At 41.5% G+C, this 19,453-nt stretch overlaps 1 protein-coding gene across 1 annotated transcript in view; it reads left to right on the plus strand.

Moving 5' to 3' along the window:
- The first annotated feature begins 316 nt into the window (after positions 1–316).
- Positions 317–19,453, plus strand: part of LOC142013404 (guanine nucleotide-binding protein G(q) subunit alpha) — a 204,610-nt gene continuing 185,473 nt past the window's right edge. The window contains exon 1 of the mRNA XM_074994737.1: positions 317–736. Within this exon, the coding sequence (XP_074850838.1) occupies positions 346–736 (391 nt within the window). The 5' untranslated portion in view covers positions 317–345. The remainder of the gene's footprint in view (positions 737–19,453) is intronic.

Raw genomic sequence — 19,453 nt, forward strand, 5'->3', positions numbered from 1 at the left:
TCTGCAACAGCTGCTTTGCAAGCCAGGAACACGCACCCCCTCGCCCCCAGGGAAAGCCGGGAAGAAAAGTCCACTGGGCGAGAAGACCTTAAGCAAAAGCGAACTCAGATTACCAAGAGGCCACGAGCAAAACCCACCCCCTGGAAGAGCTGGGCTGCAAATCGGGGCGGGGGGGGGGGGACCAGAAAATGTGTGTGTGGAGAGGGGGAGGGGCCAGTCGCGATTAGCGTTTCAGCAGGGGCCGGCGGCATTGGAGGGGGGGCTTCCAGCGGGTGTCATTCGCCAGGGACGGTTGGGGGGTAGCGGGGGTTGCAGGAGGCAGGGACGGAACCGAGGGAGCGGTGGATGTTTCCCTGCTGGTTGGTGCATGATTTAGAGAAGAGGAGGAGTTGGGACCGGCGGGTGTCAGAGGCAGGAGCTGGGGGCTTGGCTCTGGGGGCCCTTTCGCTGCCTCGCCTCCCTGGGTGTAGCCTCGAGAGCGCTCCCGGCCTGGGCTCGCTGTCACCGCGTGGGGGCTCGCAGGCGGAAGGCGCGCGCCTGCCCGGCTCGCGGGTGTGTGTGTTTCGGGGGTGCGGGGGGTGCGGGAGCCCGTTCGGAAGAATGACTCTGGAGTCCATCATGGCGTGCTGCCTGAGCGAGGAAGCCAAAGAAGCCCGGCGGATCAACGATGAGATCGAGCGGCAGCTCCGCCGGGACAAGCGGGACGCCCGCCGGGAGCTCAAGCTGCTGCTGCTGGGTAAGTCCGGCCGGGCGGCGCCTGCACCCCAACGCGGCCAGCTGCCCTGGGGCGGTTCAGCTCCCACTGCCGCCGCTCACACACCCGGTGCCATGGGGTGGAGGGCGGGGGGCGGCTTTGCCCGTGCAGGCGGCCACCGATGCGGCGGACGTGCCCGGCTGCATGTTGTAGCCACCCCATTGATCGGTGCTAAATTAAAGAGAATCCGCTCCCGGGTGCAGGGGAGGGAGGATACCACTGACACTCCCTTTGCTTCAGCTCCGCGGGTGTTTCCAATCTACGGGTTATCCGGATGATTGTGGTGGAGGAAGCTGTGTGTGTGCGCGCGCCCAGAGATCTGTAATACGCGATGTTGCATGGTGTGGCTCTGGGGGCATGTTTGGCAAATGCAAATGGAGCTGGGTCAATGCTTCTGGTTCCTGCAGGGGATTTGGTGTTGGAAGGAGCACCGGCCTTCCGAAAAGGGAGAGGGCTTAGTGGGTGACCGAGCGAGGAAAAGAGAACCTACATGGCAAATACATTTGGGGGTGGGTGTAAGGGAGAAATTGCAAGGAGGCAGCTAAATGAAAGGGCTCGCCGGCGGAGTTGCTTTGCAGATTGATGGTGGCAGGCTTTAATGTCTGCATTGTTCTGGGAGCCTTCCGAAAGGTTGCTGGGAGGTTGATGGTGGGTTATTTTTTTAAGTGTGATTTGTATTTAATGAGCCAAACGGAGATGAAGGGTTACATTCAGTTTATAGGTTAATTTCTTACAACAACAGTACCACACAGATGGTGAAGCAGAATGAGAACCGACAGTATGCCAGAGAATGAATGATAAGATCTTGATTATCTTTGGAATCCACCCATTGGATAAGAAATAAATAAGATTTACCATATGCAACAGAATTTCTCCTTAATCTCCACAGTTATTGTAATATAATTGGATTTAGTGCACAAAAAGCAGCATGTCTCTGTTTGGTTTTCTATCTGCTAAAATAATGGTCTTTTGAATTAAAAATAGGAAAACAAAAACCAAAACCCACCTGATGACAAATTTATGGTCATATCTACCATAGTAACCGTGCATTGTATAGTTTGTGCTTTGAACTAACAGGGCCTGAAAATGTCTGCACTACAGCCTGATGTGTGTATGGTTATAAAACTGAATACATCGCATGCAAAAGATGTGTAGTGTCTCCTTCAGTGCAAACATACTATTTTGTTTTGTACATAAAAATAGGTAATGATATGGGATAAGTTTGTTTTTCAAAGAGTTAACTGGTTCAAAATAAGTAAAACATGGGAAAGAATATGTTCATAAAGTTGTTTAAATTAATTTGCAGTTTTCCTTATTTTCTCTTTTATGCTTGGAATAATGGGTGTACAGGAATGAAAAGTAGAGAGAGAGAAATTGCTCTCCCTATTTGATTTTGGCCTAGTTTTGGTTGATTACATTGCACGTTGTAATTATTTTAGGATTCAGAAAGTAGGCAAGTTAAAAATATGTAGATTGCATTTCTTTTAGTTTATGGACATTGATGTCACACATTCAAGAAATATTTTTGTCATATTTGACTCTTTGTACAAGTCTAGATTGTTAATACATTTTGCTTGTTTTTTGCAGTAATGCTACAGGATTTTGCCCAAGTTTATAAGCAAGTGTGAAATGTATTGGGGAATTATTGTGTGCTCCAAGACTGGAGGAGAAAAAATGTAAATGTATGAATTTATATAATTTCAGAGACTTGATCCCAATGCTTCGCTCAGTTATGCCCATGGTTAATTTAGGCTATGTCTAGATTATAGGGATTTGCTGATAGAAGTTTTTGTTGGAAGTTATCTTCTGACAAAACTTCTGTCAATGGACCACAGCCAAACTGCCAAGAGCGATCTGTTCTGTTGACAGAGGGGTGCTGGACTGCCTGGCTGCTCTTGGCAAAACAGCCAACTGGAAGCACAGCAGACAGGGCTTCCAGGACACTGGGCAGCCCTGTCTGTCGACAGAAGGACCCCCGGAAAGTCTAGACCGTCTTTCTATCGAAAGATGTCTGTCAACAGAGGTGTCAAGCCTCGTGGAGAGTGGGATATTGCTGTCGACAGAACGACTTGGGAATCTGGAGGCTTACCAGGTTTTGTCAACAAAACCCATTAATGTTGACATAGCCTTAATGAGTGAGTAGTGTCACTGATTTCAGTGGGGTCCATTCACTTGTAAAGTTAAGTAAGTGTATACCTCGGCCTGAATTTGGCATTACTTTAGGCCAAATGAAAGGTGGGTGGTTTCATTGTGAATAGGTGCATCAGGAAAGCTATTAATTTATAGAACTATTGAGAAAGCTCAGGGTTTTTCTATATAGCGTTGATGTGCATTAGTGCAAAGTGAACTTGACTGGTGTGGTTTACTTGAAACTGAGAGCAGTGACCCTGCTACAATTCTTGCTTTGTACAACGTAATGCATCTAGAGCGGGCGTATGCACCACTATAATGATCCCACCCCAGATTCTTAGTGTAGACATGTCTTCACTAATCTGCTTTGAAAAAAATAGAATTTAATTAAAGGACATTATCAATTTAAAAATCATGCTTGTGACTGTTAGTGGTGTGTATTCTAGTGTTACAATTAACACCTTTGGTCCTGGTCCTGCAAAGGAGCTCTATGGAGGCAAACTCCTCTGACAGATCTTGGAGCGTTGGGATCTATCTATCTGTTCAAAGCTGCTCGCCAGGACCCTGTTCTGAAATTACTGTACTGAAACAGATTTGAGGGGGGAAATATTTTTTCAGTTGGTTTACTCTGTGTATTTGGCAGCAATATGTGTTTAGCCACTCCTGCTCCTATACTCAGTTGCTCCATGTCCCTGTTGTTTGTGTGTGTCTTTCATACAGCCAGGAGAGACAGAGAAGTTTTAAAAAAAATAGGTAAGGTAATTATGAAGTTATAAAATCTGGTGAGATTCAGAGAGGATTAATATGTGAAATTATATACATTCTCTTTTTTTAAATGGATTACATGTAGTCTGCCCCATTTCTCACCCAATATGTAAAATAGTGCTTCACTTCATTTAGTGCCTAAGTCACTTAGGCTTCAGTCCCATTTCCAAAGGTACCCTGGGAATTAGGAGTCTAAGTAGGTTAGCTGCTTTTGAAAATGGCACTTATAGTCCTGCGTAGCCCAGCATGAAATTTTCTAAAATACCATTTTTCTTTAAGTGTTTCTTCTTAATATTAAATTGTATGAATTTCTGTAATAGTTTTTGGGGAGCACAGTATCTGACAGAAAAGCCCATTATTCTGACTTTGCTTATTATGAACATATATACATAGAAATAGTAGGCTGGTGATCTATTTTCTCTACTAGATGTGTATGTGTAATTTTGTGAACATATACAGAGGAATATGCATAGAACAGAACATTAGAAAATAAAGCATTTTTCTAGGTCATGGTTGGAAAGAGAAGCAATTTTTCTTAACATTGTTGAGATTGTAATCTTCCTTTGTAATGCAAAGATATTTGTCCCTCACAACAGTGTGGTGTACAGTTACTGCAGCACATTCCTCTTAATATGTATAGCCTTCTGTGTACACCAATGAGTATAAATGTAATTTTCTTTTAGATCAATGGGATTCAAATGTTCTGGCTTGTATTGCAAGTTCATGGTAAGAATCATTTTAAAAAATGACCTTAAAAGTAAATGCTTTAAGTGACTAAATATTAAAATATCAGTTCCAGACACTAAATTACACATTAGTTGTCTTCTGTAAGTGGTTTTTTTAAAATTAGGCAAAGCATTTATTATCACTGAGACAGCCAGTTTCCAGAATTGAGGATTAAAATGTATTAGTAAAAGGATGAAGCAGTACCCTAGCTAATACAAATTATCTGTAACATGTAGGGTATTTGGATCAAACTGAATTTTCAGATAATTTGGTTTTTAATCCGTTGTGTTTTCCAAATTCTTTCTAGATTTCATTGCTGTTGAACATTTTGTAAAATCCTGTAACTGTTCTCTGGAGTTGAAGTTATAGTCATCTATTCCTTGCTCTTGGTAGTAAAACACTTTTACTGTTGTCAGAGCAGAAGGAATTATGTTTTGTATCAATATATTGGAAACTATAAAATATTCTGTGTTTTATCTTATAAGTATTAATTACCACGTGCTGTGATTGTTCTTTTAATACCACTCCAGTGATCAAAAATGGGGGTTCTTTTTGGTGGAACGGTAGCCACAAGTGTGGGCCTAAGAAGTAGCTCCTGGTCTTATGCTTCCATTATTTACCAAATTTTGCCTTATATAAAAAGGCAAAATTTGGTTAATAGTAGAGTATACAAACACAGAGGGAGAAGAGAATACTGCCATTCTCTTCAGTGGGAACTTCCTTTCATATCTGAGAACAAAAATTAGCCCTTCTGTAACTGACAGCTGGTAAGTTAAATGGTTGAGGAGCTCATTGCTTTCGTTTAGACCTGCTTGTTTTGTGTCAACCAGAAATCCTCGTTGTCCAGGTTTAGTTGTTCTCTGCTGTTGATATAGCAGGTCACAAAAATGAAGTAAAGTCTCAAAAATATAGGTGTTTTTAGTAAAACACTTGCTTTCTTTATATGCTATTAACTGAAACCTGGAAATTAAGATCATTGAGTGAGCACAAATTGCAGCCAACCTTCACTGGAGAAACATTCTGGAGCTTCCTCAGATGAGTATGCAGTAGCAGATAGGTCCCGGGTGGGTGGGTCAATTTAAATCAAGGTAGTTTAAATCATTGATTTAATTATGATATAAATCTAGGGTTACCATATTTGAACTCTGAAAAAAGACACACCTGAGAAGGAGTGTACCTGTATACATATCTACCGACTCATATTGTATTAATGTGTTATAGGATATACAGTACATTTAATACAACAGGAGTTGGTAGATATTGATACAGGTACACTCTGTCTCAGAGGTGTCCTCTTTTTTGAAAGTTCAAATATGATAGCCATATATAAATCACCAAAAAAAGACGTTAAATTAATTTAACAAAAAAGGTAAGGCTGACTGCACTTAGGAGTGCACTTAATTTTGGAGTAAACCCAGTTGAACTCACTTGCCATTCTGTTTTTTAGAGAAAGCAAGTACAGAATGGGGCTCCCTGGGAAAAGCTGAATTATTCTGAAGTAAAATAAAGAATAGAGTTATGCATCACCATTATGGTTTGTGACTGTGATGTTCCAAAATAAGGTGTGTATATTATGTAATGTTAGAAAAGAAAATGACACTCAGCAGCAACTGGCAACTTTAGATTTCTCTTACTGCAGCTTTCTGTATTGTGTCCTTGAGTGATAGATTATAAATATAGTTAACTAATTAAACAAGCCATAAAGCCAAAATCTTTTTTTTTTTCCTAGCAACATCCAACAAGGCAAATAGCTTGGGAATTTGCTTGTCAAATCACACGTCTACTAACAGACATAGAGAGAGTCTTGAAGAATGATGCAATGCAAAGTGAATTTTTGATGTTACTAACCAGTTGATCTACACAGCCATATCCACATTTTTATCTCCATCATTTTCTCCCAGTAAGCAGTTTTTCTTATGATGTTTCAACCTCACAGCTAGGACCATCTTGCAATGCTTATACTTAACACCGAATTCCTTTTCTCCTCATGGAATGCATTTCTTCAAAATATTCCCAGACAGGGTCTCTCTTATGCCCAGAAGCCAGGATGGTTTTTCTGTGGCAGGCATGTGAGGGAAATCTAGCAATATGTCTTAACTAGCTCCTCTGCCATTCTTGGCCAATGGCCACCACCATATAAGCACAGGAAAAACAAAACAAAACAAAACAGTCCTATCAAGCTTGTGTCTTTGGACATGTTACTTTTTAGTCTGCTGAGAAACAGAAATTGAAAGCCCAGAATTGTCAAAAAGCAAGAGCTAGTAGATAGGCTGGATGGTTTAGAGCCATTAATTCATTTTTGTGAGACTGTAAGTATAAGTGTAGCATGTTTGTAATTAGATGTTATTTTTAAATTAGAAATTTAGTATGTTATTGGTGACTTTTAAAAAATCAGAAAAATCTATTTTAAATTAAAAATCTAACTTGAATAAAAAAATCCAGTGTTTCAATTTAAAAAAAAAGTCTTTTTTTTTTTTTTTTAAATCCACCGTGGATCTTTTTCACATTGTGATACAGAATCATAGAACACTGGAACGGGAAGGGACCTCGAGAGGCCATCGAGTCCAGCCCCCTGCCCCAATGGCAGGACCAAGTACTGTCTAAACCATCCCTGATAGACATCTGTCAACCTGTTCTTAAATATCTCCAGTGATATTAAGTTAAATTAGAGATCCACATCAAAAATCTAAGACTAGGAGACGATAAAGATGTTTGAGCTTCAGCACAGTATTTGAGGAGGAGGTGAGTCCATTAAGCCAAGAATGAATTATATTGGTGTATGGTAGCATTATCATCTCTGACAGATACAATCTGAATCCCTTCTTTTGTATGTAACTTACTTGCTACATATGGTTTATTGAAATAGAACATGACAGTATTACAGTTTCTTATACAAAACAATGTAGTAAATAGCAATCACTGAGATAATTAATACTGTTCACATTCTAAAGTATATAAGATTTGGAAGAAATTGTATATGATATCATGTTTATAAGTACTTTGGCCTACCTATTTTAAATTGTGCAGTTTCAGCCACACGTTGTTTATTTTTCATATTATCCTTAGTCAGTGATTGAAGCTCAAAAATTAATTGTGCCCAAATTCAGATTTGACTGGCTGGCCAGAATAAGACAAACAACAGAAATAAATTCTTAAATAGAGATACTACATATATTGTCATGGGTATGGATTGGAAATTTTTGGTCATGAATGACTGAAAACAAAGAGGTAAGTAATTCCTTTCACAGCCAGATCCATCTAAAGAGTCCTGTTTTTTTAAACATATATAACAATTGTGTTATTAGGATATTAAAGATCACATAGATTATTACTTTATGAGCCTTTATCTTCGAAAGAGCAGCAATTGTCACAAGACAGTCAACTTCATTTTGAGTGGGTTTGCTTTGTCTGTATAACAGTATTCCTATAGTCTGAACATAGTTTTGGAAAAATCCTTACCATCACGTGCACAGAGCATCACAGTTTTGTTTTTTTTTAAAGTTGAGGCATCTCTTTTCCTCAGTTGTCCTAACTAAAAAGTATGGATGATAATATTAAACCACTTGATGACTTACTAGGTAATGATTTCTAAGTCTGTTCAACATGAAAATTCTCATGCAATAAATAAGAACATAAGAATGGCCATACTGGGTCAGACCAAAGGTCCATCCAGCCCAGCATCCCATCTGCCGACGGTGGCCAATGCCAGGTGCCCCAGAGAAGGAGAACAGAAGACAATGATCAAGTGATTTATCTCCTGCCATCCATCTCCTGCCCTTGTTCTGAAGGCTAGGGCACCATACTTTATCCCTGGCTAATAGCCATTTATGGACCTAACCTGCAAAAATTTATCAAGCTCTTTTTTAAACCCTAATAGAGTCCTGGCCTTCACAGCCTCCTCGGGCAAGGAGTTCCACAGGTTGACTGTGCGCTGTGTGAAGAAAAATTTCCTTTTATTAGTTTTGAACCTACTACCCATCAATTTCATTTGGTGTCCCCTAGTTCTTGTATTATGGGAAAAGGTAACTAATTTTTCTATATTCACTTTCTCCACACCATTCATGATTTTATATACCTCTATCATATCGCCCCTCAATCGCCTCTTTTCCAAACTGAAAAGTCCCAGTCTCTCTAGCCTCTCCCCATATGGGACCCGTTCCAAGCCCCTAATCATCTTAGTCGCCCTTTTCTGAACCTTTTCTAATGCCAATATATCTTTTTTGAGGTGAGGAGACCACATCTGCACGCAGTACTCAAGATGTGGGTGTACCATAGTTTTATATAGGGGAAGTATGATATCTTTTGTCTTATTATCGATCCCTTTTTTAATAATTCCTAACATCCTATTTGCCTTACTAACTGCCGCTGCACACTGCGTGGATGTCTTCAGAGAACTATCCACTATAACTCCAAGATCCTTTTCCTGATCTGTCGTAGCTAAATTTGACCCCATCATGTAGTACGTGTAATTTGGGTTATTTTTTCCGACATGCATTACCTTACACTTATCCACATTAAATTTAATTTGCCATTTTGCTGCCCAATCACTCAGTTTGCTGAGATCTTTTTGTAGTTCTTCACAATCTGTTTTGGTTTTGACTGTCCTGAACAACTTGGTGTCATCTGCAAACTTTGCCACCTCACTGCTTACCTCATTTTCTAGATCATTGATGAACAAGTTGAACAGGATCGGTCCCAGGACTGACCCCTGGGGAACACCACTAGTTACCCTCCTCCGTTGTGAAAATTTACCATTTATTCCCACCCTTTGTTTTCTGTCTTTTAACCAATTCCCGATCTATGAAAGGATCTTTCCTCCTATCCCATGACCACCTAATTTACATAAAAGCCTTTGGTGTGGGACCGTGTCAAAGGCTTTCTGGAAATCTAGGTATATTATGTCCACTGGGTGCCCCTTGTCCGCATGTTTATTAACCCCTTCAAAGAATTCTAATAGATTAGTTAGACACGACTTCCCTCTGCAGAAACCATGCTGACTTTTGCCCAACAATTCGTGCTCTTCTACGTGCCTTGCAATTTTATTCTTTACTAGTGTTTCTACTAATTTGCCTGGTACTGATGTTAAACTTATCGGTCTGTAATTGCCAGGGTCTCCTCTAGAGCCTTTTTTAAATATTGGCGTTATATTGGCCGTCTTCCAGTCATTGGGTACCAAAGTGGATTTAAAGGATAGGTTACAAACCACTGTTAATAACTCCGCAATTTCACGTTTGAGTTCTTTCAGAACCCTTGGGTGAATACCGTCTGGTCCTGGAGGCTTGTTACTATTCAGCTTATCAATTAACTCCAAAACCTCCTCTAATGTCACTTCAATCTGAGTGAATTCCTCAGATTTGTCACCTAAAAAGGCTGGCTCAGATTTAGGAACCTCTGTAACATCCTCAGCCGTGAAGACTGAAGCAAAGAAATCATTTAATCGCTCCGCAATGGCACTGTCTTCCTTGATTGCTCCTTTTATATCTTTATCGTCCAAGGGCCCCACTGCTTTTTTAGCGGGCTTCCTGCTTCTAATGTATTTAAAAAACATTTTACTATCGTTTTTTGAATTTTTGGCTAGCTGTTCCTCAAAATCTTTTTTGGCTTTTCGTATTACATTATGACACTTAATTTGGGAGTGTTTATGTTCCTTTCTATTTTCCTCACTAGGATTTGACTTCCTCTTTTTAAAAGCTGCCCTTTTCTCTCTCACTGCCTTTTTAACATGGCTGTTTAGCCACGGTGGTTCTTTGTTAGCTCTCTTACTGTGTTTTTTTTATTTGGGGTATACATTTAAGTTGGGCCTCTAGTATGGTGTCTTTAAACAGTTTCCATGCAGCTTCCAGGGATTTTAGTTTAATTACTCTACCTTTTAGTTTCTGTTTAACTAGCTTCCTCATTTTAGTGTAATTCCCCTTTTTGAAATTAAATGCCAGAGTGTTTGACCGCTGCGGTGTTCTTCCCAACACAGGAATATTAAAAGTTGTTATATTGTGGTCACTATTTCCAAGCAGTCCAGTAACAGTTACCTCTTGGACCAGATCCTGCGTTCCAGTCAAGACTAGATCGAGAATTGACTCTCCCCTTGTGGGTTCCTGTACCTAGTAGTATGTTTTAAGAATGAATCAAAATCAGTTTCTAATACTATAATTATTCCTGACATACCTGCCAAATGTATGTGGTTTGACAGAATCCCATTTTCTCTTTCATGGTTTCTTACATTCTTGCTCTCTGAAAGATACACACACACAAACAGGAGAAACTGTCAGGTAAATAGTTAAAATGATTCTACACAGTTACTGACAGATGCAGAAAGTGTAAAAAAGTTCAACAGGATAAAATGGGAAAAAAATTGTTTAGTTTCTTTTAGTATTAGGTGTGACTTGTAACAAGTAAAATGTTTTTAGACAGAAGTGTGATATAGTATGGGTAATTAAGGTGGTACACCTTTAAATTCCTGCTGGACATTTGCATATTTTTTTCTGTCAGATACTACACAATGGCTACGACTACACTAGCCCAAAACTTCGAAATGGCCATGCAAATGGCCATTTCGAAGTTTACTAATGAAGCGCTGAAATTCAGACCCTCATTAGAATGCTGGCAGCCACGGTACTTTGAAATTGACATGGCTTGACACAACGCAGCTCGTCCAGACGGGGCTCCGTTTCAAAAGGACCCCAGCAACTTCCAAATCCCCTTATTCCTATCTGCTGACAGTGTAGGCATGGCCAATGTGTTTTACAACTGAAAGGAAAAAACTACTTTAATATTCATCAGGATGTGTCTTACAAGTAGACCTGGTAGACAGCTCCTATTTTGGACAAATTATTTCTATTAATATTTTATTATGGATGCAGAGCTGTATTGATGGACATAAGTACAATTATCCCTTTTGAGGAATTATATGTTTTATCTGTTAAGAATAAAGACACAGTTTTGCTGATACTTTAAAATGAATACATTTACTTTTTAATAGACTGCCAGGGAAGCTCTTGTTTACAAGAATACTGTGCAGTATCCTTAATTTTTCTCTGTTAGTGATCTAATTCCCATTCAAATCAATGGGAGTTGGCTCAGCTCCTAAATGTGCATGTAAGTCATACTGACATAATTTTATTTGCATGTCAGGATGCCAAAGGATCCCAAAAAGCACATGTTGCTTTAAAGAAATAAACTATGTTACAGAGGCAAGGTGGGTAAGTTAATATCTTTTATTGAACCAGTTTCTGTGGGTGAGGGAAAGCTTTTGTTCTTACCCAGAACTTTTCTTCCAGATTGGGAAAGGTACTTCATTGTTTGGCATAAGTAACTAGTATACATTATACGAGATCATTCAAATTGAAGTGGCTAGTTAACATCTCTGCAGTCATACAGGAAAAACTGGGGGAGTTGTTGGGTTTCAGATTTGTTGCAGTGAGCCATAAATCTACCGTCCCGGTTAAAACCATGATTTTTAGCGCATATATAAGCGATGAAATAAGCCTGTTATTGTAGGGAACTTTCCTGGTTTCTGTACTACCCTGATGAAATGGGCTAGTGCAGGGGTCTGCAACTGAAACGGCAAGAAGAGCCACTTTTTCAAATTAAGTTACAAAATCAATCCTTCAGGAGTCTTACTGCACATGAATACAAGTCAGTCCTTAATAAATAATGTCAAACCATGCTTTTTATCACCCCTATTTTAAGAACAGCACACACAATTATTTGTACCAGTTAGAAAGTTGTTGCCACCATCCCCAGGCTTTACTCCCGCATAACGCAAACCTGCCCCCCATCCCCAGGCTTAACCCCTCTAAGTCACTACTCCCCCACCCCCAGGCTTAACTTGCCTCACTGCGCACAGTTCTGCAGTGGCCACAGCCTCCCCCCTGCTGCTCCCCACCACCTCCTTCTCAGCGCAGCTGCGTGGCTCTAGCAGGGGCACACTCGGCTGCCCTCCTCCCCAGCTCTCCTGCTGGCTTAGACTTCTTCCCACATGGGGCAGCTCCCTGCCTAGCTAACTTTCTCTTCTGGGCTCCCTGCCACAGCTGACTGCTCAGCGGCTCTGGCTGCTGCCACTGAAACAAAAAAACCCTTAAATTCACTTAGTCTAATGGCGGGCAACTGAATTTAGATTTTTGTTTTAGCTGCAGCAGCCTCCAGAGCCGCAAAAGGAATCAACAGTGTCAGCTCTTGGAGCTGCCACTGACTCCGCAAAGGGCCACATGCGGCTCGGGAGCCACAGGTTGCTGACGCCTGAGCTAAGGAAAGGCTTCAAGTTCTCTTTTCTACTCCCCTTACCCAGAGGTCTCCCTGACCTTAAGGGCTCCTCTTCCTCTCTTCAGTAAGCCCAGCAAGGCTTGGCCTGGGATTCCTGGGCATCTTGACCCTCACCCTGTTGTGGTCACATGGGATAGGAGCTAGCACCCCACAGTGCTCTCTTCACACTGGACACTTCCCTGACCTGCTGATCATCACATACAGTTCAAAGCAAATATGATTTATTAAACTGCAATCAATTAAAAAAAGCCTATGGAAACAACGAGAGCTTAAAGGAAACAGGTAACCTTGCTCCATAGCACAGGGACATCACAAGCAGCAGTCTCTGGAGTGAAAGGGAAGTTCACAGTCTGTTCCTCACATGCCCCAGGCCCTCCCAGACCCCCCCGTGTGCTGCAGCGATGCTGCAGGTCTGACACTTGCTCTGCTGGTGGTCACCTCTCTTCAGGCTCTAGATGGCAGGATCCTTCTCCCCAGCATCAGTCCCCTCCCTTCTTGCCTCACCAAGTCTCTTGGCTGGTGACATTTCTCTGCATTGCACTCTCTGCCTAGGGTCCTCCCCTTCCCCCACCCAGACACTCACCTCACACAGCTCTGGCCTGCTCTAACCCCAGCTCCACTCTGCTTTAGCACTGATGCTGCTCTGCCCCCAGCTCCCAGGACTGCTTCTCTGGCCCTTTTGGCTTTGGTTGCTGGTTGGGTTTGCTCTCTGGGCTGCTCCCAGCACTGACCTGCTCCCTGGGCTGCCTCTTTTGTTCTCCATGGTTGTCATGCCTTTGCACCCCAGCTCAGCTTGGGCCCCTTCTCTCTCCTTAGCTTTGCCCCATGTTATCTGACGCAGGCAATTCCAGCTGACAGGGAGGATGGGATTCCCCCTCCGTCATCCTCCTGACCCCCTCTGTACCTGCCCACCCTGTCAATCAGCCTGAGCTGGAGCATTGCCTCTTCCCATTGTGCCTGGGGCTAGTCAGTCTCTGGGGTCCTGATTTTGCATCAGCCCTTCCACTTCTTTGGGTACTGGGAGCTGGCCAAGCAAATACCTCACCGAGTCTTAGTAAGGGGCCAAGAGTCCCCTTATATTTAGCAAAATTCTAAATTTAAGCTCCCAGGCAGTGTTTCCTGTAAGCTGAGCACATGGGCAGCTGCCCAGGAGAGAGATAGCTGATTAACACAGCCCCCACAACCACCCACAGTGGGCAGCGTGTGTTTCTATTAGTGGTGTGCATCTGCACATGCATTGATGCATATAACAAAATTAATTCTGCCCGTGGATGGAAAAAAATTAGAGGGTACCCTGTTCGCAGGCTTGTCTTCCGAAGGTGATTTATAGACTTGGTTTGGGGATGAGGATTGAGTGGTCTTACCTCTTGCACCAATAGAAGATGGTCTAACAGACGATTTTACTTCCTCCCAGGTGGTTTTTTTTTCTGTTGTCCTGAGGTCTACACAGTTTCAACAGTGCTGCGATTAACAGCGTTACATGGGGGCAGGGACGGGACACAGAAGGAAAAGCTGTTCTGTGGAAGTTGTTGCTACAGGATATTTAGGAGTGCTGCCATTTTTGGAACTCGGGCTCCCTCGTGTTGTTTTTGTTGGTGGATAATGGCAATGACAGTTTCACAGGGGAAAGCTGTTATTTCTTTTGGAGTAAAGTGACGATTGCTGCAAAATGAAACCCAGGGAAGTGTGAAATAGCATTATAAGGTAAAAGTGTGCTTACTGGTAATTAACTCTGTTACAGTAACTGAATACTATAAAGAATGAGCATTTTTTCTTGCCTTGCTAAGTGGAATAACACTCAGAAAAGCTCTGTTCTCACACTTCCACACTATTGTGTGTGAACAGCTGTTACTAATAAAATTTTGGGAAGTTTTTCAGCCTCCACCTTTTTATTTGCTGTTCTAATATCTATAAAACGTCTGACTGGCAAAGGCCAACAGCAAGAGAACAGTATCAAGACCAGGAGAGAACATGAGTGTAGGAAATAGGCAGCTGAATCCTCAAAGAGAATATATGCAATATTTCTCAGTGGCAGGCCATGAAGCATCCATGCTCGAGGGCAGCGATCACCAACTGGTCAATTGCGATTGACTTATCGATCCTGGGTGGTCTCTCAGTCAATTGTAGTCTGCACTCAGGCTCTGTCTTCCCTGGCCCTAAGGTTCCCTCGTGCTCTCATGAGCAGCCAGTGTGGCCCTGTGTGTGTGGTGGGTAGGGGTCGGAGTCCCACTGTTCGGAGGTAGTCTCACCACCAGTCTTCCCTGCCAGTTGGGTTGTACAGCCCTATACAGGAAATGCCTCTGGCAGTGGGGCTGAGGCTGGTACAGCTGTGAAGAGCTGGTGCCATGGGGCACTGGCTCTTGGGAGTGGTAGCACTGTGCTCCTCTCCTTTGGCCACACAGTCTTTGGGAATGGAGCCGGTGGATCAGTGGAGTCTGGTATCTATCCACGGCTGGACATTTGTATCTTTACATGGCTCTAGTGTGAGGTCGGGGCCAGGGCTGGCAGGGAGCCAGACTTGGCCTCGCAGAGCTGCTGATCTGGGCCCGTTGGTGGTAAGTGCTGCCCTGGGGGCATCCACACCGCAATCCTTAGCCCCTGCCTGGAGCCAGCATCCACTCCTGCACCAAGACTGGCCTCCTGCACTTTGCGAGCCAGTACCCCTCCTGCACACCTGCCTGGGCCCTGACACCCTGCCCCAAGCTGCATCCCCCTGCACCCCAAGCTCTAGCCCTGAGCAGCTTCCCAGAGCCAGCACCCCAAACTGCATCCCCTTCTCAGAACCAGCACCAAAAACCCTGTCCTGCATCTTGAACTCCCTCTTGCATGCCAAGCACCGGCCTTGGACCTGACCCCCCTCAGAACCAGTGTGCCATATCCCCTTTTGCCTCTCCCAGATGAGGAAGAGCACCTTTTGTTGACAGGGTCTGTCCACAGACAGCTGCGTGGATGCTCTGGGGTGCCTTCGCTTGGTATCCAAGACAATGGGCAGCCTGTCTGCTGTGCTTCCGGGTCTCTCTCTCGTTGAGTGAGCAGCTGGGCGTTCTGGCTGCTCTGTCAACAGAGTGGAGCATTCTTCCAATTTGCTTTTGTGTGTGGCCCTCCTCTGTCAACAGAAGTTTTGTTGGGAAATCCAACAGTGACTTCTGTTGACAGATTGCTGTAGTGTAACCGTAGCCCTACAGTATCTGAAAAGGGTTGAAAATAAATCTTACTAGGGAAATTCCAAGAACAGCATGAATAGTATTTCAAGTTCAATCATAAAAGATCCAACTTTAATGTTGTAGATGCATATTGTTTCCACAATAAATAATGTTTATATGAAGACACTGAGCTAAATGGGTAAACATCTATAGCGTTGTCATGGGTGGGTTTATAAAGGACTATCTGCATGTAAGAATCAAACCGTTGAGCTTGCGTGATATCTTTTCAGTTATTTTGTGTTTTGTAGCAATTCCTTTTCTCAGTCTTTTTAAATAAAGGCAGGTGACTTCCATGTTCAGATATACAATATACGTATGTATGTTGGGATATGTGTATGTAAACTGACACAGTAAAATAGCCTGAAATTATTGAAGCACTAGTCATTCATATGACTAAAGTGGAAAGCAAAAGATAAGGCTTTTAGTGTGCCAGTTGCAGTACAGAACTATGTTGCTGCAAATTCTCTGAATGAATGGGTATCCAAGTATATGGCTCAGGGCACGGGTTAGCTGTATGGACCTTTTTTAGTTAGGTTACAGTCAGGCACGAACTTCCAGTGTTGCTCAGCTGAGATTTCATCACCAAACAGTTATCACATGTGACATTATGGCATTTCTGTTTTGTAAGTATGAATAACTTGGAAAAACAAACTGGGAACTGCTTTAAATATATGTATACATAAATTTTGTTTAGTAATAACATTTACAATTCAAGTTAATGTGACTTAATTCAGAAGAAATTTGGTATTCCAAGGAGTGGATTAGTGCACTGTTGGTGATCTCAGGTGGCTGTAGCATTCTGCCAGCATTCTCATACCTTACAAGGTGCCTGAAACATTTTCCAGTCGCTAAGTAATACACTAACCAATAAAAGCTGTGCTATATAAGTTGCAAATTGAGTTACAGCGATAGAATGTAAAGTCTCTGGCTGGAATTTTTGCAGTGGATGAGAATGTATATCTGAGCTGAAGAAAGTTGATTTTTTTTCCCATCACAGGAAAAATATTGAAGTCTGTAATCTTAATAGTAATTAGTTTGCTCTGGACAGGAATATCTAGAGCTATTCCAACCTGCATTTCCTGGTAAATGGGTGTCAGCTGGGAAGTCAGACAACAGGTTTGCTCACTGATGACTAGAAAAGCTCAAATACATAAAAGATGGAAAGGATGCCACCAAACCTCTGGTTTCTTTGTTTTGTTTTTTGCTTTTTTAAGGAGCCTATCATGCTAATATTTTTTTTTCGTATTCCACCAAAGGTTTCTGCATGTCAGTAAGTGAGAATTATTGAGTCTCAATTGTGTACGTTTTGTTAGTTCATAATTAAGAGCAACTAATCAACTTCACTTAGTGTATCTTAGTTAAAAATGAGTTTTTTTCAGATGGTTTGTGAACCTTTAAGCCTGGCTGTTTTGGACATTCAGGTTCAGAAATAATATTAGCTAGTAGCATTTTTTTTTAAAGGTTTGAAGTAATTTTGGATTCTTTCCTTACTTTCTTCTTTTTGGGGGAAGAAGAGAGGGAGATGAGGATTACAGGCTGAACGTCTTTAGTTTGGCACACTTGGGAGCTGACTGGTGCTGAACCAGGGATTTTGCCGGACCACGGGACGTCAATATTGTCTAGCACAGTCAATGTTGTCTAGCAACCTGTGGCTCTGGAGGTGCAAGCAGCTCTTTAAGGACTACTTTGTGGCTCACAGTGCTATACTTGCAAAGTAAATTAAAACAAAACTAAACCAACAACAAAAAAAACCTCTGGATTATTTTCTGTAAATGGTAAGTATCTTAAAGTCCAACTCCTATCAAAATCGCAAACAATATGTGATCTCAGAATGTTGGATAACTCTCCCTGGCATCATCCAGAGAGAGAAGGTTTGGAAGTGAAAGTCAGGAAGACAGTAGTACAAACACAAGTATAAAGTGTGAGGAAATAGAATATGTAAAAAGTTTGTGAATGTTCTGCAGTAAATATGTATCACACTATAAATCATTGTGCATTCCCTCTTGTTAAAATAATGGTTGCCAAACCATACTTTTTGTGTTTTTTTTTTTTTAATTAAGGACCGTCTCATATTTGCATTCATTGCAGCTCTTGAATTACTGAGTTTTTTACCGAATTGGAAGATTGTCTCTTATTGCTATTTTGGTTGCCAGCCTCTGGTCTAGCAGCGTTATCAACACTTCCACTTCTTACTGGGCTCTTAGAAGACATTTTAGGGGCAAATTAGAGCTAAATAACAACACAGAACACTGAGAGGCAGGCCTGGTGGCTGTAAACAAACTCTATGGCATCACGTAAAACTTAACCACACCCATGATAAGTGGACATAATCTAACTAAAATCATGCCAGACCATGGATGTAGCTAGACCAGAGAGTGCTGGACTAGAGAGGTCTAACATGAACTTGATCTTGTTCACTCTCCGCTTCCTATCTATGAGATGGAATTGTCAATGAAAACTGGACGGCGTTTATCTCCGATAAATATAAACAAACTTATTTGTCTTAGTGATTGAACAAAAAGTAATATTGAGTGGAGTGTGTTTGAGTGTAGTTGCGTAAAATAATAATTCTACAATTGTAAATTGCACTTTCACAAAGAGATTATTTTAGAGTTGTAGCAGTGAGTTGAAAAATACTGTTTCTTTTGTTTGTTTTTAACCATTCAAATATTTAATCAAAATAAAAATAAAGTGAACATTGTAATGACTTAAAAATGTCATGGTTTTGATTTTTTTTGTCATTGGCCAGTCCTACTTTGAACACAGTGTATTCTGAATTGGCCAACATCCTAATTTGGCTAACTTCCCAATGGAAAGTGCCAAGTTCTGTAGTATTCATCAAGGGAGAGAAAGAATGTATCTTGGAGTTACTTTGTCTTGTGAAATATGTGTCTGTCTGGTGATGAGGCTTTCTCTAAACACTAGTGTTCCTGAGAGTGTGGCTCTCTTCTGGATAATGTTATAGTAAGGTTTTCATTTAAAAAATCTACTTTAAAATACTAATTTTTTCAAGTAGTCCTTTTCCTGAATTTTTCTATATGTGTGCAGATATTTCCTTTTGGTCTAGGTAATATACCATATAATAGAATCAGAGCACAGTTTTAAAACACTTTTTTTTTTTTTTTTAATGAAATCCTCCAGGTTGTCCTATTCATTCATTATACATAAAACAAATCGGAAAAAACAGTTACACAGCCTCTGCAGTGAAGTGTGTCTAAATGAGGAGCTTTTTGCTTAAATAAGACTCCACACATGTACAGTGCTTTGCAAAATACATAAGTAAGTCATGCTTCCTGCTAAGAAGAGTTAATGTTGCCATGTGATTTTTTTTTTTGGTTTCCTTTACTTTAAATTTTAATTATTTCTATACCCAAGTAAATGTGTTACTCATTGGAGTTATATTCAGCTGAGTAGAAATCACTCTTATTCTGCCCCTCACTCTCTTCTTTAGAATATTGCTACATCATATTTGTTTTGCATGCACAGTTGGACCTTCGTTGATGTCGCTGGTGGAATATACTAGAATAGAGGGCTGAAATTCCAGCCTAACATGTAGCTACACAAGTGTTGTCACTGGGATTTTTGGTAAAAATTTCAGCCTGTCAGAGCAAGTCCA

This window comes from Carettochelys insculpta, chromosome 5, assembly GCF_033958435.1.
Source record: "Carettochelys insculpta isolate YL-2023 chromosome 5, ASM3395843v1, whole genome shotgun sequence".
In the NCBI taxonomy this organism is placed as follows: Eukaryota; Metazoa; Chordata; order Testudines; family Carettochelyidae; genus Carettochelys; species Carettochelys insculpta.